This window comes from Eurytemora carolleeae, unplaced genomic scaffold (genome assembly GCF_000591075.1).
Source record: "Eurytemora carolleeae unplaced genomic scaffold, Eaff_2.0 scaffold1137, whole genome shotgun sequence".
Taxonomy (NCBI): Eukaryota; Metazoa; Arthropoda; class Copepoda; order Calanoida; family Temoridae; genus Eurytemora; species Eurytemora carolleeae.
This window is the reverse complement of record NW_019397030.1, coordinates 67081-90430: the sequence shown is the minus strand read 5'-3', so window position 1 is coordinate 90430 and position 23350 is coordinate 67081. Positions and strand designations below refer to the sequence as shown.

The following is a 23350-nucleotide window of genomic DNA, read 5'->3' as shown; positions in this document are numbered from 1 at the left end:
CTTCCTTTTTTATTTTCAAATGTATTTTATTGAACTGCATTGTATTGCACTTTGTTGTACTTTCCTTAACTGGACTGCATTGTATTGCACTTTGTTGTACTTTCCTTAACTAAACTAAGTTCAATTACTGTACTTCTTTAAACCGTTCGAGTTTTTTAATGCACTTTTATGATTTTTTAAAACGTTAATATGACCTTTTCCTTTTTTGTCAAAGGGAGTGTTTGCGAAAAATGAAAGTGGGTATAGACTTCCGGCGAAACATACGCGCTTTTGATCGCTACTAATCTTACTTCTATCTGTTGCGTCTATAAGGAGAACATTGTAAAGTTGCAATATACCACTCGGATGGTAAAATAATTAATTTAATTACAAACAAATCATTCAGATATTGCAACCTAAAGTCATCGATTATTTTTCGATGCATTTGTATTTAGTTAATATTTAATATTCGTGTTGTATACAATGCACTTAAAATTCCGAAATAGTTGGCCGCCAGATGTGTCAGTTATCGACGCTTTGAATGATTACATGTGACAGAGACACCAGCGGAATAAAAGTTGTTTTAAGTGCATTGTATATGAAACAAATAACAAATATTATGAAATGTTAACTATATACGAATGCGTTGAAAAATAATCGATGACTTTAGGTTATAATATCTAAATGATTTGTTGGTAATTAATTTGATTATTTTATGATACGAGTCGTATATTGCAACTTTCTGAATTTGTATGGACGCCACGTTCTTCAGTATAAGTTGTTTCTCCTTATAGACACAACAGATAGAATTGTAAGGTTGGTAGCGATCAAATACTCTGGAACTGGATCGATATCTGCTCAGAACGTGGGAGGAGCAGAGTGGGAGGTTTATTTTTAAATTTCTAATCATACTTGATTTTTATTATTCTTCTTATATGCATTGTAATTGTCTTTTTTTAAAAGCGTATTTTGTAGTGACCCCCCGTGCAAATATGGCAATGTCTGATTCACAATTTCACAAACCTTAATCTGATAACAAATGAGAAAAATAACATGTCGTTTCTGACTCGAAAAGTATATACTTCGGATTATTTCTCCAGTTTTGCATAAACCCACAAATAAAAAATGAACCTTTTTTCTCAAAAGAAAAACGTTGGTTTCTAATTTATACTTGATCAGACAAAGAATTTAATGGAGAGACTCACTGCAACCTGATTTAACCCTTTCTTCACACCGAAGAGAAGTGTTTTCCGGAAATATGTTAGAGCCATTTCTGGGTTTGTTCATTCAGCATGGGATCTCCATTATTGGATTGTTACAGCTCATAGATTTACGCCAAACCAAGGTTATAATGCAAGGAAAGTTAATTGTAGTTGCGTATACTTTGCGTACATATTGAAAATAGTTCTCTCTGGGCGGAATTTGTAAACAAGAATAGATGCTTCAACATCAGTCTTGTGTTTACATTACCGCTCAAAGACAGTAAACTGCAGTACAAAAGATGCGTACACCTCTGAAATAACTTTTCCTGCATTATAACCTTGCGCTAAACGTTATTCATCCGATAATATTCTTAAAATTGAAACCAGAAACAATGAAAATAGTTTTCAAATTTGTACAATGCAATATTGATAAACTTCCGACAATCCATTATTAGATAGAGTAAAGTACTTGGAAAGCTTTATCGTTATTTGATACCACTTACAGGCCATTATCTTATTTTTCATATTTGTTAAAATGATATAATTTTCTTAGCGTAAAGCCAATAATGGCCTGCGTAGTGCCTACACATCTTCTTTATATTTGAGAAAACATAATCTCTGTTTTTCTGTTAATTTGTTTGTATGTCCAATCATAACTCATGAACCCCTTTGCCGATTTGCCTCAATTGTGAATTGGGTAACAAGATCCTGCACTATAGCTTCAGTAGAAGTAAATATTTCCATTTAATGGTATAGCGCCAATATAAGGATTTATATCTAATTGGATAATGAGATAGATAGAAAGATAGATGTTACCGTCAAGCAATTTCTATTGGTTCAGAATAGACACCAAACACATGGCTGAACCCTGATTGGAATAGGCGCTAATACAAGAGTGCCTGGTAAACGCTGGGTTCTCAAGCTAGTAGCATATAGAAATATTTCTAGATTACTGTGAATGGAGATTTCCAGGGGATTCTTATTGATGCTGATACTGAAGGGACCTGGGTAAACCTTCCTGAAGGAATACAATCTAAAGGATCTTGTATCACTCATGCCAGCCCCAGGTAAAAATCACTCTACACTTACATCAATCAGAGATAATCACGCAAGTAAAGATAAGCGATCACACACTCACCCTCAAACACACCAAAATTAAGAATAAGTATCACTTACACCAATCCAAAAAAAAGTATCACTTAAACACCTGGGGATGGGCAATAGCCCGATTTATTTTACAGAAATTTTAATGGTTTAGACTTTAAAAAGGTTTTCTACAAGATGCATTGAGAAGGTTCCCACATTTTAAAACTTTATTCTTTAGAACTTTTTTTGTTATCAAACATGCATATTTGTTAGCCTAGAAAAGAAATATAAGGCAAAAACGATCGTTTTTGCCTTATATTTCAATAATTTTTGGTTCGTTTTTGCCTTATACTTGCACCTAGGGTAACACATTTGCATGTTTGATAAAATCAGACTTCTACACATTGTGATTTAAAGGCCTGGCGCTTTCAAGCAAAAATCGACTAAAACTATATGATGACTAAATAAATCTATTTTTAAATATATTTTAAAGGGACAGTAAGCGTATTTCTAAGTGACCGTCATATGCAAAGATGGCAATTCCCGACTAACAGCAGTTACAAGCCTTGTCTAATCAAGTATGAATTATATATGAATGTTTACATTTTTTAAACCAGATTTTAAACAGATTATAAACAGATTATAAACAGATACAGGTTCCGAGGGTACCGTTGTGAATCGGGCGTTGCCATTTTTGCATGGGGGGGGGTACTTGAAAATACACTTAAAGTCCCTTAAATCTCACCTTTTTAGTAAGAAGAGTGGAGTGACTTTAACGTTTGTAGCTGATGATGATACCGCTAGGAACAAATAGTTGATTTTTTAATGCCAGAATAATGAAGATCAGATATTTACTCCCGTTTTACAGTTTATCTCTTGGAATGATATAGTTATTTAACATCTTGATGTTTATGCTTTGGGGAAGGGATTTCTGAATTTCTTGTTTTCCTACTGTTTTCCTACAATTTTGAAGGAAAATCTCTAGGGGGACTAAAACTTGATTCTAGTAGCTGGTTCCAATTTGATGTTTTTCATTAAACACTCTGAAATCTTTTGACCGACATTTACGAATTCAACATTATTTAGGAAAAAACTGTATTAAAAATTATTTCAGGAAATCCTAACGACATTCTAAATCTATAGGACACTATAAGACATCCAAATTATTCATTTGATCTGACTGGATGATCGGACAAACTTTAGTAGATGAAAATCCTAAATTTCTAGTTTACATAATGAAGCTCTTCGCTCATATACAGGGCTACTCATAAAGGATGAGACTTCAGAGACGAATGTTCGGGATTTGTTTAGCCCGTTTTCTTGCATTCCGAATTTGTTTAGTCCGTTTTCTTGCATTCCGGATTCCTTGTCGGCCATAACTGGCCTATATCTGTTTTAAATCATTAAATAAACCATCAAAATAATATATTAGGTGTAGAAACCAAAAATCAAGCTTCAAATCGTCATATTTTTAGAGTTTTTGGGTCGTCTTAATAGTATCATGCTTTGTTTGTAACCCTGTATATATGTTAGCCATAGCTGGCCAAACGGCTAGACCAAATTTTAGGGAACCTCAAATTTGTTTCGAAATTTCACGGGCAACACTGGGCATTTTAGATAAAATTATGATTGAATACCAACTTACCAAGCGTGGGTAAATGGCAGGAGATAATATGAGTAATATTAAAAACCTGGGCAACGTCGCGTTCTCCAGCTAGTAAAAAATAATATTTAACCAACTGTTTTTGAGCTAGACCTAAATTCTCTGGCTACTTGGCGAACACCAAGCAGAGCTGGATCAAGATCAGCGCATAATCAGAATTCACAAGATTAGCGCATGCGCAGCACTTCGTTAAGATGAGACCTCTTCGAGCAATGTTAAAAAATAAATGTTTTATTATTCATAAAAGAAGTCGACAAAATAAATAGTTAACTCATTTATCCATATGATTTGTTTAACTCAATGAGCACCGGCAGCTGAAGTCAGAATTTTTATATGTTGTGTATCTTGAGATCAAGCTTTAATCTCCAACTTATGAATCTTGAGATCAAGCTTTAATCTCCAACTTCTGAATCTTGAGATCAAGCTTTAATCTCCAACTTCTGAATCTTGAGATCAAGCTTTAATCTCCAACTTGTGAAGAGCTAAGATTAATTTAATTTCCTTTTCAATATCGGATAGTGGTCATACCATGCAGGGATAACTTATTTATCCTCAAATTTAAACATACAACAGATATTGAGAAGNTTTTTTAATAACTTAAATACGGCTTATATTTACTTCACTTTTTTAAAATAATAGTTTTAAACAAGTTTTTTGATACATAGGGAAGGGGGGAGGACGGTCAAACGGCGGGTTGGTGTTTCAAAAAAAATCTGTAATTGTTAATAACATTTTTATTGATTAAGGTACAGGGCTAAAACTTATATATTTGAAAAGCTCTTGAAAGATGGATATAATAACATGAATCAAATGTTAATAATTGGAAAAAGTAAAAATAACAATATTTGAACAAATTTTCTACATACTTTTTGAACTTTTTCTAAATCCTTCTTAACACCTTAACTATTAAAGTTAGAGGTCTAATCTTTTTTTAATAATTTTTAATTAATTTTTTGTAAAGTTGAACTATTGACATGTATCACACTCCCCTATCTCAACATTAAAAACAAAAATAGCCCAAACATGATAGGGTTAAAGATTAAAGACTCTTCACTTGTTAAATATGGAAGATTTAATAAAAGTGATTAAAAGTACGCAAACTAACTGATGATCCCTCTATTTTTAACTCTAATCTCTGGAAAACGAATAGATATGGTTTCTTATTTTAGAGAATTATGGAAAATAAATTCACAAAACTTGGTTCCCAGAAATAACGTTTTTGTCCATAGATTTATTTTATTTTAATGGACCTTTAACAAAACCAAAGAAATTCTCAATTTCAAACATTTTTTAGAAAACTGATTCATAAGAAAATTCCGAGTAGCTCGGTCAAAATTTTCTTGAATTTGTCCATTGAATTGTAAAAACTGGATCCCGAGGAGGGAGTGGATGAGAGTATATAAGAGGGAGTAGATGAGCCCATAAGGAGGGAGTAAATAGGTGTAAGTATATAGGAGGGAGTAGATGAGAGTATATAGGAGGGAGTGGATGAGAGTATATAAGTAGATGAGAGAATAAAAGAGGGAGTAGATTGGAATATATAGGAGGGATAGATGAGAGTATATAAAAGGGAGTAGATTGAAGTATATAGGAGGGAGTAGATGAGAGTTTATAGAAGGGAGTAGATGAGAGAATAAAAGAGGGATTAGATTGAAATATATAGGAGGGATAGATGAGAGTATATAAAAGGGAGTAGATTGGAGTATATAGGAGGGAGTAGATTAGAATATATAGGAGGGAGTAGATGAGAGAATAAAAGAGGGAGTAGATTAGAGTATATAGGAGGGATAGATGAGGGTATATAGAAAGGAGTAGATTGGAGTATATAGGAGGGAGTAGATGGGAGTATATTGAAGGGAGTAGATGAGAGTAGAGAAGAGAAGAGAAGAGAAGAGGAGAAAGGAAAAAATGAGAGCAGAGAAGGGGAGAGAAGGGGAAAGAAGAGAAGTAAACATTTATCCTCTGTGCATAAATATTTCAAAAAACATAGCTTTGAATGCAATCTAGTGGAAATTGTGATGAACTATGTTTTCAATTTTGGAAAGTTTTAAAATTGAAAAACTGCCTTTATTTTCAATTTAAAGAATTCTTTTAAAACTACTTGAATACTTTATTTAAGTAAGAATTTATGCAAAACAGTTAAAACTTAGTTGAAACTTTAGAAGAAAACTGTACAGGGTGCATAGCCAGGTTATTCAGTTTTTTCCCTGAAGTTTAGGGGCCCTAAAATCTTGTTAAGGGGCGGGGTCTGAAACTGTAGGTCATCGAAACAACTTCTTTAGAGGCCCTGAACCCCAGTTTAGGGGCAATGAAACCAGATTTATGGGGCCTGAATCCTGATTAAGGGGGCGGAGCTTGAAACCTAGTTTAGGGCACCGCAACCTGATCTCAGGACTTTGAACCTTGAATTAGGAGCCCTAAAAATTACTTTATGGCCTTGAAATCAATTTTAGAGCCCCGAAACCCCCTGTAAGATCCTTTGAACCCTGGTTTAGAAGTCCTTAAACCTGGTTAAAAGACCTTGAAACCTGGTTTAGAAGTCCTAAAGCCTGGTTAAAAGGCCCTGAAACCTGGAAATATATTTATAAAATAAAAAGCTTAGTAATAGGATTCCCTTCTTCAACTTGAAAAGAAAAAGTCTGATTGTTTCTTACATTATTTTGCTATAAGAGAGGAAATGGAAACTGTTATCTAAATCAGTTTATATCTTCCCTGCCAAGTTTACATGTATTCAACCTTTCCACTTGATATCAAATCTTTCTTCATCCCAACCATCCTCATTATCTCTTCTCTCCAAACTACATTTTCTTCATCACCTTTCCCAACCATTCTCATCATCTCTTCTCTCTAAACTACATTTTCTTCATCATCTTCCCCAACCATTACCTAGTATACAGTAATAAACTTACAGACACAAAGTACAAGAGAGCGTTCAGTCCAGGGTTTACCTAGTATACAGTAATAAAAAACGTACACACACAAAGTACAGGAGAGAGTTTAGTCCAGTGTTTACCTAGTATACAGTAAAAAACTTACAGACACAAAGTACAGGAGAGCGTTCAGTCCAGTGTTTATCTAGTATACAGTAATAAACGTACAGACACAAAGTACAGGAGAGCGTTTAGTCCAGTGTTTACTTAGTATACAGTAATAATCTTACAGACGCGATATCAAAAAAAGGATAAGACCTAAAATTTGGATTTTTTGTTGTCAACAGTTACTGTAAAGAACAGGGTTACCCACAAAGAATGAGACTTCAAAGACAACTCTATTCTACGGAAATTTTACATTTTTTGCTTGCATGAATGCGAAATTCAACCTGCATCTTTTTTTAAAAATTTATCGGCATGTTTATAGAATTGCAGGTCGTCATTAGAGTCTTACACTTTTTAAGTATACCCTGTATTTAAAAAAAATGTTGTACGTCTTATGAGCATTCCGAAATCATGTTCAAAAATGAAATCCAGACATTTTTTCTCCTTTTTTTTTTCATTTTAAGGGACAACAATGGAAAACCTTTATCTTGGAAATCCTACGGCTAGATTTAGTTAATTTTCTGGAATAGTGTTTGACTTCATGAAAGATATTTACCAAACCTAACTTTTATATGGCAAATGAAACCTAACATATATGGCAAATAAAATCTTATTATATATGGCAAATGAAACCTAACTTCTATATGGCAAATGAAACCTTACTTATATATGGCAAATGAAACCTAACTTATATATGGCAAATAAAACCTTGCTTATATGGCAAATGAAATCTTACTTATATAAAGCAAATGAAACCTAACTTATATATGGCAAATGAAACCTTACTTATATATGGCAAATGAAACCTTACTTATATATGGCAAATGAAACCTAACATATATGGCAAATGAAGCCTTACTTATATGGCAAATGAAACCTTACTTATATATGGCAAATGAAACCTTACTTATATAAAGCAAATGAAACCTAACTTATATAAAGCAAATGAAACCTAACATATATGGCAAATGAAGCCTTACTTATATATGGCAAATGAAACCTAACATATATGGCAAATGAAGCCTTACTTATATATGGCAAATGAAACCTTACTTATATATGGCAAATGAAACCTAACTTATATATAGCAAATGAAACCTTACTTATATAAAGCAAATGAAACCTAACTTATATATAGCAAATGAAACCTTACTTATATAAAGCAAATGAAACCTAACTTATATATGGCAAATGAAACCTTACTTATATGTGGCAAATGAATATTAAAACATATTCAAGAAAAGACGGTTTTCTCTCAAGCCTATCTGAGCGGACGAAAATTGGTTTTATGACGATTAAGTTTGATGGAAGCGAAATTTTTTTGGCCAAATTTAAGGAGATTTTGTTCGAGTCCAAAAATATGAAATGGCCCGTTTTTTGGGCCTTTACTTGCTCACTGTTTTATAATTTTTAAATTTCAGGCTAATGTTCCAAAATTATAGATAAGGTTACGTAGACTTGATAATTCTTTGTTACTGTGGAATCTCTTATATATAGTCTTATAGGTAACTTCATGACTGTCAGCTAAACAAGAAATATTGATGGCTACATAATTTTAAAATAAATGTGAATAAACAACTTATTAAAAACCTTTTACGTTAAACAATTTTGAATTCTTTATTGGAATTGAAATAGTAATAAAATTTTATAAATCTCAGGCCACCTGTAATTTGTAAAGCAAGTAAAAAAGGCAGACCACAATTTGAAAATGCAAAATACGGATATTTAATGATTATTAATTTAAACCCCATAATTGTAAAATTAGGTCGATGATTAAATTCAGTAACTACAGGGTTACTCATAAAGGATGAGACTTCAGAGACGACAGTACGGAATTTACGGAATGTTTCGTTTTATTCATGATTCTTGCAACTGTAAACTTCTTCCTTTTTTGCCAAATCATTAACCAAGCTTTAAAAAGACTTTATTTCAAGACACAATTTAACATCATCATATTTAAAAAACTTTAGGTCGTCGTTACACTCTCACCCTTTGTTGTTTATTCTATATTTCAAAAATCCTTTGATTTTAAGTTTTATTTCAAATGTCATATCATGAAAGAATTTCTTTGACGTCTTTAAGCACCACTTTCCCTGACGAATCTTAAAATGTTTATGCTGGGTGGGAATGATTATGGTAATGGAAGGGAAAGAAGGTAAACTACCAACTAATTATTTAGTTGAATGTTTGCTGGGTGGGAATGATTATGGTAATGGAAGGGAAAGAAGGTAGACTACCAACTAATGCTCGTCACCAATGGAAGAAAATATCAGCAGTAAGGTAAATTCAGGGGGAAAACTTTCGAACTTTTTCATTCGTATTTTTTTAACCTAAATATTGGTCTAGCGGTAAATATTATCTAGCATAATTTATAGTTTTAAATTGATCAGGTTGCAAAGATATAAAGTTTATAAAAATAACTTTTGCGGAGTTCTAAAGAGTTCTAAAAACAACAAACCTTAAAATCTCACTCTGCCGTTAAATCTGTAATTTTGCGGAGAGCAAAAAAAATATAAAATATTATTTTTTTACTAATACAGTAGTAACCAGAAAACACTCAAGTTATAAGCTTAAAAAGTCCAATAAGCATGAAAACACAGCAATTGTGCAGTGTAAACATACCCATTTAACTAAATTAGCCCATTAGTGACGAGAATGTCAATTTTGACCGGGTGAGGGTTTTTTTTAATTGCCTTTATTCTTAAACTAAATGTCGTCCTGTCTTTTCCTGCGCTTTCCTTAGGATTCCCTGTTTTCTAAACATATTTTATATTTGACGTTACTATAAAATTGTTTTGTTTTTTTTAATTTTCGATTTAAAAAAACCCCAAAAAAAACAAGATTTTGAATTTGGAAGAAACCCCAAAGAACACCCTGTAATTTAATGTTGAATCTATAAAATTGTCAAATTTTTGCTAGAAAAAATTTAAAGACAGTTTGGAAACTTCTTTTAAGGATCTAAATAACTATAACATGAAAATTAAAGTTTTGAAGATAATTAGATAATTATGAATTACCAAAGGTTTTTAGATTTTCATGTTTTACAGGTCACCCTGTACAAAAAATTTTTTTAAATTTAATTGAATAATGGTTTTACATGAGTACAATCAAGTTTTGTTATGACAAGATCCTTCTAAAACAACTTCTGTAATAGTTAATGGTCTTGCCACTAATGGGTTAGTGTTTTAAAAAGTGTCATGTAATACTAATTGCTTTTTAACAAGAGCAAACACATTTATTGGCATATTGTCGTCTTCTTATTCCATTGTGTTTTGGTTATGATTGCATTTACAAATTCCAAAATGTAAAATGTCAGATAGTTCTGGTTCCGCAGAATTGTCTTCTTCTATATAATAAAACAAGCTGACATTCGTATATATAATATATATATATATATATGTTGCCTATAGCTGGCCAAACGACTAGACCGATTGGGCTGAATTTTTTTGGCCGGGGGTATTTTTCACATTTTTTTCCACGGGCAACGCCGGGCCCTTCAGCTAGGCTCAAATAAAAAGAGAAAACCGCAAAAATAGGATTAACTCTTTCCCAAGAAAACTTTAATCAAAAGAAAGTATGATGAAAAAATCTAACCTTTTCTAATAACTTTTCTTATATCCATTCATGCTTATATGTAGGATTATTTAAAGATTAAAAACAGATAATCTTCTTCATTCTTTTAATTTTATTCAATTTTATGCATACGATGTTGCCCGTGAAATATTTAAATCTACATTTAAAAACAATTTCGAATTTACAAAATGTCAACCAAGTCGGTTCAGCCAGCTTTAGCTTACATATATATATATATATGAGCAAATTATTATGATCAAGCAATGAGATGAAATATTTATAAGTTACCGAAAATTTAATTATTACTATTTAAGTAGACAAGCAAGAAGGTTAAAAAGTCAAGTCAATTATAAAAGTTAATCTTTACTAATGAGTGTTTACTGGAAACCCCGTGTTGAAACTACAAGTTGAATTATTAGAGCACACCACTCTAAAAGTTGCAAGATCTGTGCCGATACAACATGTACTGAATATGCATTCATTCGTACTGTCCAGTCGGAGCCCGCTAAAACATTTGGGAAAATACGGTTCGGGTCTAAGCTGTCGTTGGGCCTTTACGGCTTGAGCTTTCGGATTCAAGCTGCATCTTATTTTCCACAGAGTTGAGTTCAAAAAACCGGTTTAGTATTCTATTTGGCGGATTTTGATGGTTATAGGAATTGACACATTCCGAGTTTTTATGAGAACAAGACTAAATATTGAGCCTTATTCTCCACTAAAACCAACCAAGGTCGGTTTTATTTTCATTGCGCCTCCTTAAGTCGAGCCGAAGATCTTGCAGCTGTCAATCACGTGACACAAGCTGTAGTCAGAGTTGGGTCGAAGATTGAGTCTTAAAGTCGGGTTTAAGAAATTACGGCCCTCGAGCCGAAGTTTTTAAATCGCGGGCTCCGGACAGCCCAGCGCAATAAAGTCGACCCATCATGTTTAAAAAAAAATTGTACCTGACAGGTTTAGAGTGAGTGTGCCGATATGTTTCAAAAAAATTCAGAAGATATAGTCTTTAAATACAAAATTTCGTAACCTTGCCAATTACGATTGAAAAGTCTAAACACGAAGGGATAGCTTAACCCCCCCCTCCCCCCTCCCCTCCTACCATCTCAAGGCAAGGCCTAGGAACAACTTTTATGTATTATTTTTCAGGAAGTTTCTAAGTATTGCTTCAGCAAATCAGAAGAAAACCCCTGCCGAACTTGTACTTAATAACAAGTATAAAATAGGAAACAAAATTGCTAATGGAGCATTTGGTCAACTCAGGTAACCGTAAACCTGCTGGAAGTGTCTCAATAACAAAATAGAATTTAACCCTATAACACGGGCAGCTGTAGTACATTTGAAATTCAGAGTCGGGTCAACCTCTGGTCCCAGTTTCCGAGTCGGGTCAACCTCTGGTCCCAGTTTGTACTGTACCTAGCTCTATGGACAGGACTGGCCGGTGCAACAAGGTTGACGCGGTCAGACTTTATGCTTCATATAGGTTGACTTTAATTTTACCAAAGGGGCAGATTTGCGTGATAAAGACTGGGGGCCGGGTCTGAATCTATGTATAACCGGGTGGGGGGCGTTTGACGCCCCCCCCCCCTAGAAAAGGCCTTAGAGAATAAAGGGTTGAAATGCATCTACAGCCCAATTTTACAAGGCAAGCTCAACAAAAAACAAATTAGACCGATAATTTTGATAGTTTAGGTGCTAGGGAAAAAAATGAAGAAAAATTTTTTTGTTTGTTTTAAACAAATATTAAAATGTGACACATGTTTCTACATGCATTATTCAAGGGCTTTTAAAAAATATAGTTTTTAGATATGTTGCTTTAGTCACAAAAAAGATATGGGCTATTTTAGATTTTTTTTTTACTGACCGGACTTTTTTTCCGCCCTTATACCTTACCCCGACCCGGTATAAATTTTTAAAAACTAAATTTTTTTTACAAAAAATCCTTTTAATTACTTTTCATTAAAAGTCACAAAATTTCACGATGATAGTGTCCAAATTGTGAGTGCTAGGACAAAAAAAACTACAGGGGGGGGCCTAACGCCCACCCCCCATCCTATTTAGGGTTAATGACGACAAAACCATCGTTTCCAAATTGTTAACATGATTTTATGCCAGATGTTGTGCGATAAAAGTACAATTCTAAAGCTTTCTAACATGTAGTTTAAACATGTAAAGAATTCGTAATTTTTTGAAGATTTTGCTTAGTTTGAATGAAATTAGACTAGAACAAATTTTTGATAATTTAATCTATTTTAAACAAAGAAAACAGGCAGACAACTTTTAAAAATTTCCCCAAAAATGGTGAATGTGATGTTGTTTGTTATGAATATGTTTATGGTATTTTGTTCTCGATCTAGCAAACATTTCTCTCTGCATGACAATTGGCAAATTATGCATTTTTTGAGATATTTAATGAAATCTATTCAGAATGTTAAAAAAATAAAAACTTAAAAAGTTTGATGATGTAAATCTTTACATTTAAAAAAAATATTTTTGTAAAAATAATTGAAAATGCTCTTTAGATATAGGATTCTAAAAATAAAAATTAATTGATTTCTTATTTTTTTTCTGTTTAGGTTGGTTAAAAATACTCAGACTGGAGAAGATCTAGCTATCAAACTGGAGCCTATGAACGCTAAGGAAAGATACTCTTAAATTGTACACTTTATTTTATTTTTATTTTTAAGGCTTTAAACTTTTTGATTTTTAATAAAAGAATTTTAAACATGAGGGTCTAAAATCTGGTCGTTGCATTAAATTAACCCATGAACTTTTTAACATTTGAGCTTCAGATCTAAAATTTACACATCTGAGATATAAAAAAAAAATGGCTGTATTGGATTTGTATGAAAGGGTGTTTGTGTCACATGTGTGAAAATTTGATAATTTAACAATCAGGATAAAGAGGATGTTTACAAAAAATAAAAACGGGGACAGGTTGATACAAGTTATCATTTGTATATTCTGTTTTTTTACTGAAGAAAAAATGTATACGAAGTCAAAACCGCAAAAAAAAATGTTTTGGTCTTATCAACATCTTTTCAATAATAGGAGTTATGGACGAAAACTTAACATTAATTTAAGTAATGTGTTCCATTCAAATATTAATAATAATTAATAATTAATATTTGAACTGCTTTTATATCTTGATTCCATAGATTCCTCAACTCTTCCTTGAATATGAATTCTACAGAAGACTAGGTAAACTTTAATAATTAAAGGGACTGTTAGGTAAACTCAATTAATTAAAGGAACTGTTAGGTAAACTTTATTAATTAAAGGAACTGTTAGGTAAACTCTATCAATTAAAGGGACCGTTACGTAAACTTATTTAATTAAAGGTACTGTTAGGTAAACTTTATTAATTAAAGGAACTAATTGATAGGACTGTAAAGGTAAACTCTATTAATTAAAGAGACTGTTTGGTGAACTATATTAATTAAAGGGACTGTTAGGTAAACTTTATCAATTAAAGGGAGTGTTAGGTAAACTCTATTAATTAAAGGGACTGTATAGGTAAACCTTATCAGTTAAAGGGACTGTTAGGTAAACTTTATATATTAAAGGGAATGTTAGGTAAACGTTATTAATTAATAGGACTGTAAAGGTTAACTTTATTAATTAAAGGGATTGTTAGGTAAACTTTATTATTTAAAGGAACTGTAAAGGTAAACTCCATTAATTAAAGGGACTGTTAGGTAAACTTTATTAATTAAAGGAACTGTTAGGTAAACTTTATTAATTAAAGGAACTGTTAGGTAAACTTTATCAATTAAAGGGACTGTTAGGTAAATTTTATTAATTAAAGGAACTGTTAGGTAAACTTTATTAATTAAAGGTACTGTTGGTAAACTTTATCCAGTAAAGGAATTGTTCACCAAATGTCAAATGGTCCTAGTCTGTCTGATTCACAATAGCGTTATAAATATTTTCTGGAAATATCCTGGAGGAAAATATCCTGGCGGAAAATATCCCGGTGGAAAATATCCTGGTGGAAAATATCCTGTTGGAAGACATCCTGGCGGAAAATATCCTAACGGAAAATATCCTGGCGGAAAATATCCTGGCGGAAAATATTCTGGTGGAAAATATCCTGGCGGAAAATAACCTAACAGAAAATATCCTAACGGAAAATATCCTGGCGGAAAATATCCTAACAAAAAATAACCTGGTGGAAAATATCCTGGCGGAAAATATCCTAACGGAAAATATCATGGTGGAAAATATCCTAACAAAAAATATCCTGGTGGAAAATATCCTGGCGGAAAATATCCTAACGGAAAATATCATGGCGGAAAATATCCTGGAGGAAAATATCCTGGCGGAAAATATCCTGGCGGAAAATATCCTGGAGGAAAATATCCTGGCGGAAAATATCCTAACGGAAAATATCCTGGTGGCAAATATCCTGGTGGAAAATATCCTGGCGGAAAATATCCTAACGGAAAATATCCTGGCGGTAAATATCCTGGTGGAAAATATCCTGGCGGAAAATATCCTGGCAGAAAATATCCTAACGGAAAATAACCTGGCGGAAAATATCAAGGTGGAAAATATCCTGGCGGAAAATATCCTGGTGGAAAATCTGACATTGATTTATTTAATCTATTACTAGCCTGGGACTAAACTAAACTAAGAACATTTTGTTGCTTTCCCGAGTTCCTCAATCAATATTTGTGGCAAATCGGTCCAAGGGTTCCTGAGTTATGATCGGACAAACAAGGGAAACATAACCCTTTTTTTCTCTTATATAGATGGCCTCCTTGATACATGTCCCTAGTCCAACTCTTCAGACCAGCTGATTAAAAAAATAAGACCTCTAATGTTAACGTTTGGGTGGAAGGTAGACTTTTATTTTGACAAATATCAACATGTGACACATGTTATTACATCCATTTTTTGAAAAAAGAATTCTTAGAAATTATATTTCTTATCTCATTATAAACCTGAGTCTTGACCTTCTTGTTTTTCTAGGCTAATCCTCGGGAGTCTGATTAATTCCTTGAAAAAATAATGATGTCATAATCAAAAACAATATAATATTATTATTTTTCCGGAATAACAGGATCAGAGAACATGTATATTTTTTTTAAATTAAACCCATGATTGAACCATATTTAAACAAATATTTAAATATATTATGTCATTGTAATGGGTATTATTAAGTGCAAAAAAGTTTTTGCAGGGATTTTTATTTTTTCTAGTTTGTTTAAGATCAAAATGAACGTTTTTTCACACTAAACGTAGTGAGATGTGAAAACACTTTTATTTTGATCGAAAACAAACTAGAAAAATTAAGAATCACCGCAAAAACTTTTTCGCACACATGATACCCATTTCAATAACATATATAGTTTTATTCAATTTTACTCTAATTATTTAAAAGCAGGTCGATAAAGTTACTTAATCACCCTGTTGTATGATGATTAAGTAACTTTATCACCCTACAATGAGAAAAATTAGGTATGAAATTTTAAATTTTAATAGCAGGGTGAAAAAGTTACTTTTTCGCCCTGTTGTAGCCTGTATGACAATAAAGTCACTTAATCACCCTACAATGAGAAATATTAGACGTGTGATAAATTCCATCAAAATTGAATATTTGTCAAATATGTTGAATATTTTAATAAAGAAAATATGTTCTGTTATATAAACTCGGAAAATGTTAAAATTTCAGCTTTGTTCACGAATATGTATTAAAACTTTTCTAAAATGTTTATATCCTAGGTCCTGACGTTTCTTTGCCTAAAGTTTATTTCTTTGGAAAATGTGGAAAATACAATGGAATGGTGATGGATCTTCTCGGTCCAAACATAGAGGTGACGATCGTTTGAAAAACGATCGTTTCGTTCTGAAAAAAATCGAAAACAAAACGATCGTTTTTTAAAAAGTTCGTTTGTTAAAACATTTTTTGAGTTCGTTTTTTAATAAAGTTTATTTTTTTAACGATCGTTAAAGATCGTTAAAATAATTGTCAATAAAATATTTTTTTATTCGTATAAAAAATGGTCGCAAATCGTTTTTATAAAAACCATCGTTTTCAAAAACTATCGTTATTCATTTTCAAAAAGTTCAAAACGAGTGGGTTGTTTTAAAAACGATCGTTTTTTTCCGAAAATAAAACGATCGTTTTTGAAAACGATTGAAAAACGATTAACAACCCTTGAGGTGAAGCAACTGCTGTGGAATTGACCAAAAGAAAAAAAATTTGTTAAATCGAGTGATTTTCTCAAATTAAGATTCTAAATTCTATGACACGATCTTTTAGTGTGACATTTAAATCNGTCTTGTACTGTTATGTACTGTACTGTTCTGTACTGTACTGTTCTGTACTGTACTGTTCTGTACTGTACTGATCTGTACTGTACTGTTCTGTAATGTACTGTTCTGTAATGTACTGTTCTGTACTTTACTGTTCTGTACTGTACTGTTCTGTACTGTACTATTCTGAACTGTACTGTTCTGCACTGTAATTTTCTGTACTGTACTGTTCTGTACTGTATTGTTCTGTAATGTACTGTTCTGAACTGTACTGTTCTGCACTGTACTGTTCTGTACTCTAAATTTCTGTACTGTACTGTTCTGTACTGTACTGTTCTGTACTGTAAAAACTGTACTGTACTGTCCTGTACTGTACTGTTCTGTACTGTACTGTTCTGTTCTGTAAGTACTGTACTGTACTGTTCTGTACTGTACTTTTCTGTAATGTACTGTTCTGTACTGTACTGTTCTGTACTGTACTGTTCTGTACTGTACTGTTATGAACTGTACTGTTCTGCACTGTACTGTTCTGTACTTTAATTTTCTGTGCTGTACTGTTCTGTACTGTACTGTTCTGTAATGTACTGTTCTGAACTGTACTGTTCTGCACTGTACTGTTCTGCACTGTACTGTTCTGTACTGTAATTTTATGTACTGTACTGTTCTTTACTGTAAGTACTGTACTGTACTGTCCTGTACTGTACTGTTCTGTACTGTACTGTTCTGTACTGTACGTACTGTACTGTACAGTGCAACGAATAAAATCCAGAATCTGATAAATGTTGGCCATTTTTTACTTCATAAGTTATAAGTTTTCAAATGAAATTGAATATTTTAGAAAAATTGCAATACAAAGAACTTGTGTCTAAAAATATTAATACATACGATCCCTGCTTTTTTTTTAACAAGAAAAATCGAAGTTTAAAAGGACAAAAAATAAAACTTTAAAATACGAAATCCCTTTTACCATGTTTTAGCGAAATCAGCGGCCTTGATAAACCAAGACACATTGTTTAAAATTTATAAAGATAGTTTAATAATTAGATAAATGGATTTTAGGAATTGTTTAATTTGTGTGGACGTCAGTTCTCAATAAAAACTGTTCTTTTAATATCTATTCAGCTAATGTACAGGTAAAACAAACTATTATAATAAACAAAAAAAAGTAAAAGAAAATCTAATATCGTCTGACAATATTGCAATCACTCTAAGTCAGCTGCGAGGGAGCTAAGCAATCTTTTTAGAGTTAAAAATATGTTGAAATAAGTTGAAAAAAAAAATAACAAAGTCGTAGAAAGTATAATACCTTGTTTTCTCTTTTAAGTGGACATGACAATATTCTATTTACAACTTTTTACTGAAATTTAATATTTTTTAAAATAGAAATGTTAAAATGTTTGTACAAAATTATAAGTACTCTAGCTATTTTTCTTTCTATATTTCTATTTTTGAAATCGTTAAAAAATCTTTAGATTGTTTTTAAACAAATCCCAACCCTACTCTTTAGCACTAAAATTATCATTTTCTTCTCAGTATATTTCGCCAAAAAACTTTGGCATCATCAGGAGTTCATCCTTACTTTTTTGAAGATTATTGAATTTCAAGTTTCAAAATCTAGATATTTTTCATTTTTTTTATCATTCAATTTGTTTAAGTGAGGAGATTTAGATTGAAGTAAATATTACACTTTAGATCGAAATCTTAAACGTTAATTTCACCATGATATTTTAATTCTAATTTTTTGAATTTTTAAAATTTTTTTGTTTTGTTTAATAGAATAGAGAAGATTCATGAATGTGGTATGGTCTACAGGTAAATATGCGAGATCTCTATAAATGTCGGAATATTTATATCCAATAAACGAATGCTTAGAGTAAAAATTACAAAAATGGTTGTTATTCGAAAAATTTTGAAAATCCAGAATTTTTTTTTATAAAATTCGCAAACTTTTTGTTTGTTATTATATTTTATTTTACTGATCAGACATGATTTAGATATCAATGTTTATAATTTTGAAAACTGATTATTTTCAATTGTGATTTCTCTCCAAAAATTTCTGCAGGAAGACACCACATCAACATGAAATAATTACCTATAAAAGAAGAAAATATCCACCAAATTTTTTATCAGATAAAAGCCGGTTTCAAGCTTAACATTGTGAATCGGACATTGCCATCTTTGCATAGAGGTTCACTAGAAATTACGCTTACATTTATTTTCAGAATAAATTGTTATGGGTTCAAATACAAGAAAGAACTGAAATATTATAAAACGATTATTAACCATACTTCCCTTTCTTATGCAACAATATTTTCTCTCTCCTTCGTTATAATGAATAAAGAAAAAGAAATGTAGAAAACTAAAAATATTTGTATTACATGATATAACATGAAAGCATACTTTCCTTCAATCTTTAGCATATGGTAATCTCTGTTTAGTGTTCATGGGTATTCGTTTGTTTGTATTTCTGAGCATAACTTATTAACCCGTTGACCGATTTGCCTCAAACTTCGATTAAACAACTTTAAAAGAACCCCGGAATGTTCTTGGCGGCAAAAATATATGAGTTTAGTTCCTTGTCTTTTAAGGGATATTTTGATTTCCAGGCAAAGCTGGGTTAAATCGCCACTAAGCAGTCATCAAAGAGAATAGAATATATATTAGAGGGGAATTTACTAGAAAAAGTGTAAAACGGACATTTTGTTGCACTGTTTCCATACTGCAGGTGTACTTCACATATTTATGCTATATAACCTTTTGGGCCCTGGAATATCATTTCATAATTGACCAATCATTTCACATAGACTTTATGCATTTCACTTTACAAACGATGATTTTCCGTTTTAACTATAAATCAAATGATGTTTTTTATTCGCCTAATTCATTTTATAAAGTTTATTTAACAGCTTTAAAAAATTCGAAATTGAAATGAATAGTCTAGGGAACATACTGTATTAATGTACTCTACTGCATATAATTTGTGAACATTTACATGCTTGTACACTTTGAACTCCCTTTCAGGCTGAAAGGGACTGAAAAAAATCATACCGAGAGATTCTCTAAATTCCCCTCTTATATATATTCTATTCTCTTTGGCAGTCACAGACATAATGCTTATAGAGATGTGTATTATACACTGCACTCTATCTAAATCAGAATTGTAATAATAATTTCAATAAATTTGTCCTAGTTCCACTAATGATTTTTTAGACTTTAATTTTTATTTCCACAATTGAAACAGCATGGATACATGGGGACACAAAGAGAGGCTGCCAATTAACAGCTTCTCTTTGTTTACTTGTAAACTTACCATTTAAAAAAAGCTGTTAAGAAATGGAAACTTAATAGAAAAGTAATCTCTAATGTATTGATATAGACGCCGACTACTGTAAAAAATCTGCATATTTGTTGTTTTCTTTCAAACCGTGAAATCATTACTAGTTTAAAAATAAACACTAAAAAGAATCAATATTTAGCAGTGATAGCAACGTGATTGACAGGAACAATGCAAACGATTAAAATTTATGAAAACTAGTTTAAATCTAGTTCAGAAAAAGTCGACTTACAGTCGGATATAAGTCGACTTTTGATTTCTAGTCCACAAGTTTGAAACAAAAAGTCGTAATAAAGGTCGACTTTTTTCTTTCCGGTTTCAAATAAGTCAAAATTTTGGGACAAAAGAAGTAAACAAGTTGACTTTTTCATCTTAGTTAAGAACTAGTCACAATCTTGGAATAAAAATTCGTAAAAAAAAAACGAATTTTTCATCCCAGTTTTGAACTAAGACACAACCTTGGAACAAAAAGTCGTGAAAAATTCTATTTTTTCATTCCAGTTTTGAACTAAGTCACAACCTTGGAACAAAAAGTCGTGAAAAATTCTATTTTTTCATTCCAGTTTTGAACTAGTCACAAACTTTGAACAACGAGTTGTAAAAAGTCGACTTTATCTTTCCGGTTTCGAACTAGTCAAAAACTTGGGATAAAATGTCGTAAAAAAATCGACTTTTTATACCAAGTTTTTTAACACGTCACGAACGGGGAAAAAAAGTCGTAAAAATGAAAAAATGTGTCTAATGATATTTCAAACTTCAATTACACAATTCACATTTTTAGTAAAAAAATCAATTAAACAATTTTTTTCAAATAAACATTAAAATCATAAATTTAATATTTCCAGGGATATGAAACCAGAAAATGTTTTGATTGGAAGAACTGTTGATCAAAAGGAGAATATTTTACATATAGGAACAAAAAGATTTTTTTGTGTGTAAAACCTTTCTTTCACGGACATTTTGAAATATAAAAACTTCACCTTGCTATTATTCTTTGGAATTTTTTTGTCGCCAATAAAAAATCGTTTGTTTTAATAGTTGATTATGGTCTGGCAAAACCTTACATTGATTCTGAAACAAAGAAACATATTTCCTACTCAGAACATAGATCCATAACAGGTACAGGTACAGGTACAGGTACAGGTACAGGTACAGGTACAGGTACAGGTACAGGTACAGGTACAGGTACAGGTACAGGTACAGGTACAGCTAGGTACTGGTAGTCTTCCTTAGTGTTCAGCATATGTTAAAAATATTGTTTTAACACTAATAACTAATCACTATACCAATTTTTGTGTTCTGATACTGTTCAATATGTATATAGGTGGATTACTTTGTTCAGGAACTGTTCGTTATATGTCTATAAATGCTCATCAAGGAGCTGAACAGAGTAGAAGGGATGATATGGAAGCTACGGGTTACCTAATGGTGTATTTACTAAAGTAAGCGTACGTTCCATACACTAATCGTTCAAAAAAAGGGGGGGGGGAGTTTTTTGAAAAAACTTTCCTCATGTTGAAACTATTAATTTTGAAACTTTATTAAATCTTGATTGAAACTAAACTAAAATCACTGACTAGTTTTTAAATGATTAAGCTATATAACGTATCTAAAATTTACATATTCAAAATGCTCTTTACACTTTTTAAATTAGTAATATAATTATTGAGATATATTATAACACACAAATATAAATTGATAAAAATTGGTTTAGATACTGTAAAAAATAAAACAAACGAAAAACTTTAGATAATGAAAATAAAAGAATTCTACTTATTTATTATATAATTTCATAAACATTCTTTTTCAAATTAATCTAACAAAACAATATCAGAAGTATGCATAAAAAACATGTTGATTAAGTAAAAAATCAAAAAATCCTAGAATCAAAGATTTTTCCCTTTTATTCCCAACATAAATTGTTCCCATATATACGATATATATAAATATATATATATATATATATATATGTATATATATATATAGATATATGCTTGAGTTTAAGGGACCCTTCATGCAAATATAACAATGGCCGATTCACAATGTTTCAAGAACCTTTATCTGATCAATAATTGGGAAGATATTGTCGTTTTTCTGGGTTTAACATCTTTAATTCTAATCATTTCTTCATGTTTTCCGGCAGAAATGAACAAGTCAAGTTTGTATGAGAGAAACATGAAAAATAATTAGTTTTCAAAATTATAAACATTTCAAATTTGATCAGGTTTTAGGATACCGTTGTGAATCTGCAGCATTATCCGATTAGCATTCGAGGGTCGCTAAAATCACGCCTACAATCCCTTTCCGAATTTACTTATTTAATTTTGTTTAAGGCGTGGAACTCTTCCTTGGATGGGACTGAAAGAGGAAGATTTGAGGTAAAAATAATGATCAATAAATCAAACAGAAATACCAACATTTTATTTTTCTAATTAATTGTAGGTTGTTTGTATGGACTCATTTACTAATCCCTAATTGTTTAAAGAATTTGAGAAGCGGCTCAAAAACTATTGGTTTTAATTCAATGTTTTGAGAAAGGAGCCCGGAGCTTGAATGAACCCGTTTCAGCGACGCGGTTGAAATTTATTAAATTCGGCCTCTGATGATTTGAACCATTAATATGTCAAGCTTCGAAATATCATAGGTCTACTACACTGGGTTGCAAAGATATGGGGATTACAGTTTGAGGCAAAGGCTCAATTCTTTTTGAAGTGCGTTTATGTTAATATCAATAAGTTTATTTGTTTGGGCCTGCTTAACGTAAGAAGTCTCTGTAAGTTACCTTAAAAAGTCATTTTAATATTGTCATTGTTTGGTAGTTTGCTTCTTAAACATTCTTCAAATTGAATTAAGGTTTCTAATTACGATATAAAAATAATATATTTTAGAGAACGATATCGAACTATTGGAAAGATGAAGGAAAATATATCGTTAAGAAAACTATGTTCAGGAAAACTAATATTATTTTATAATAAAAAAATCAAATCTAAAAAAAGAAGGTTCGTGAAATGATAACCCGATCTTTTAAATCGGGTTATCATTTCACGAACTTTATTTTTTTTAAATTTAATATTTAATGAAACTTAAATCCATAAAGTTAATGACCTATGATCATATATTATAAGCTAGGGTGGGTGTTTATACTATGTAACCCTGCTCTGCACTATTCTAAGAACTTCGCAGAAAAAAATGATGATTTGCTTAAAAAGAAACAAATAAAAGA

At 31.5% G+C, this 23350-nt stretch overlaps 1 protein-coding gene and 1 long non-coding RNA gene across 2 annotated transcripts; both read left to right on the top strand.

Annotated features, from left to right (window-relative positions):
- Positions 1–8396: 8396 nt before the first annotated feature.
- Positions 8397–13187, top strand: LOC111711256 (casein kinase I homolog hhp2). Its single transcript, XM_023485555.1, has 4 exons — positions 8397–8470; positions 9145–9245; positions 11682–11795; positions 13109–13187. Exons 2-4 carry the CDS (start codon positions 9166–9168, stop codon positions 13185–13187), a joined length of 273 nt encoding a protein of 90 aa, XP_023341323.1. The 5' UTR covers positions 8397–8470; positions 9145–9165.
- A 7888-nt stretch (positions 13188–21075) lies between these two features.
- LOC111711260 (uncharacterized) lies at positions 21076–23077 on the top strand. The gene is made up of 4 exons (XR_002767211.1): positions 21076–21246; positions 21470–21569; positions 22461–22505; positions 23016–23077. It is a non-coding gene; the product is annotated as an uncharacterized LOC111711260 (long non-coding RNA).
- The last annotated feature ends 273 nt before the right edge of the window (positions 23078–23350 follow it).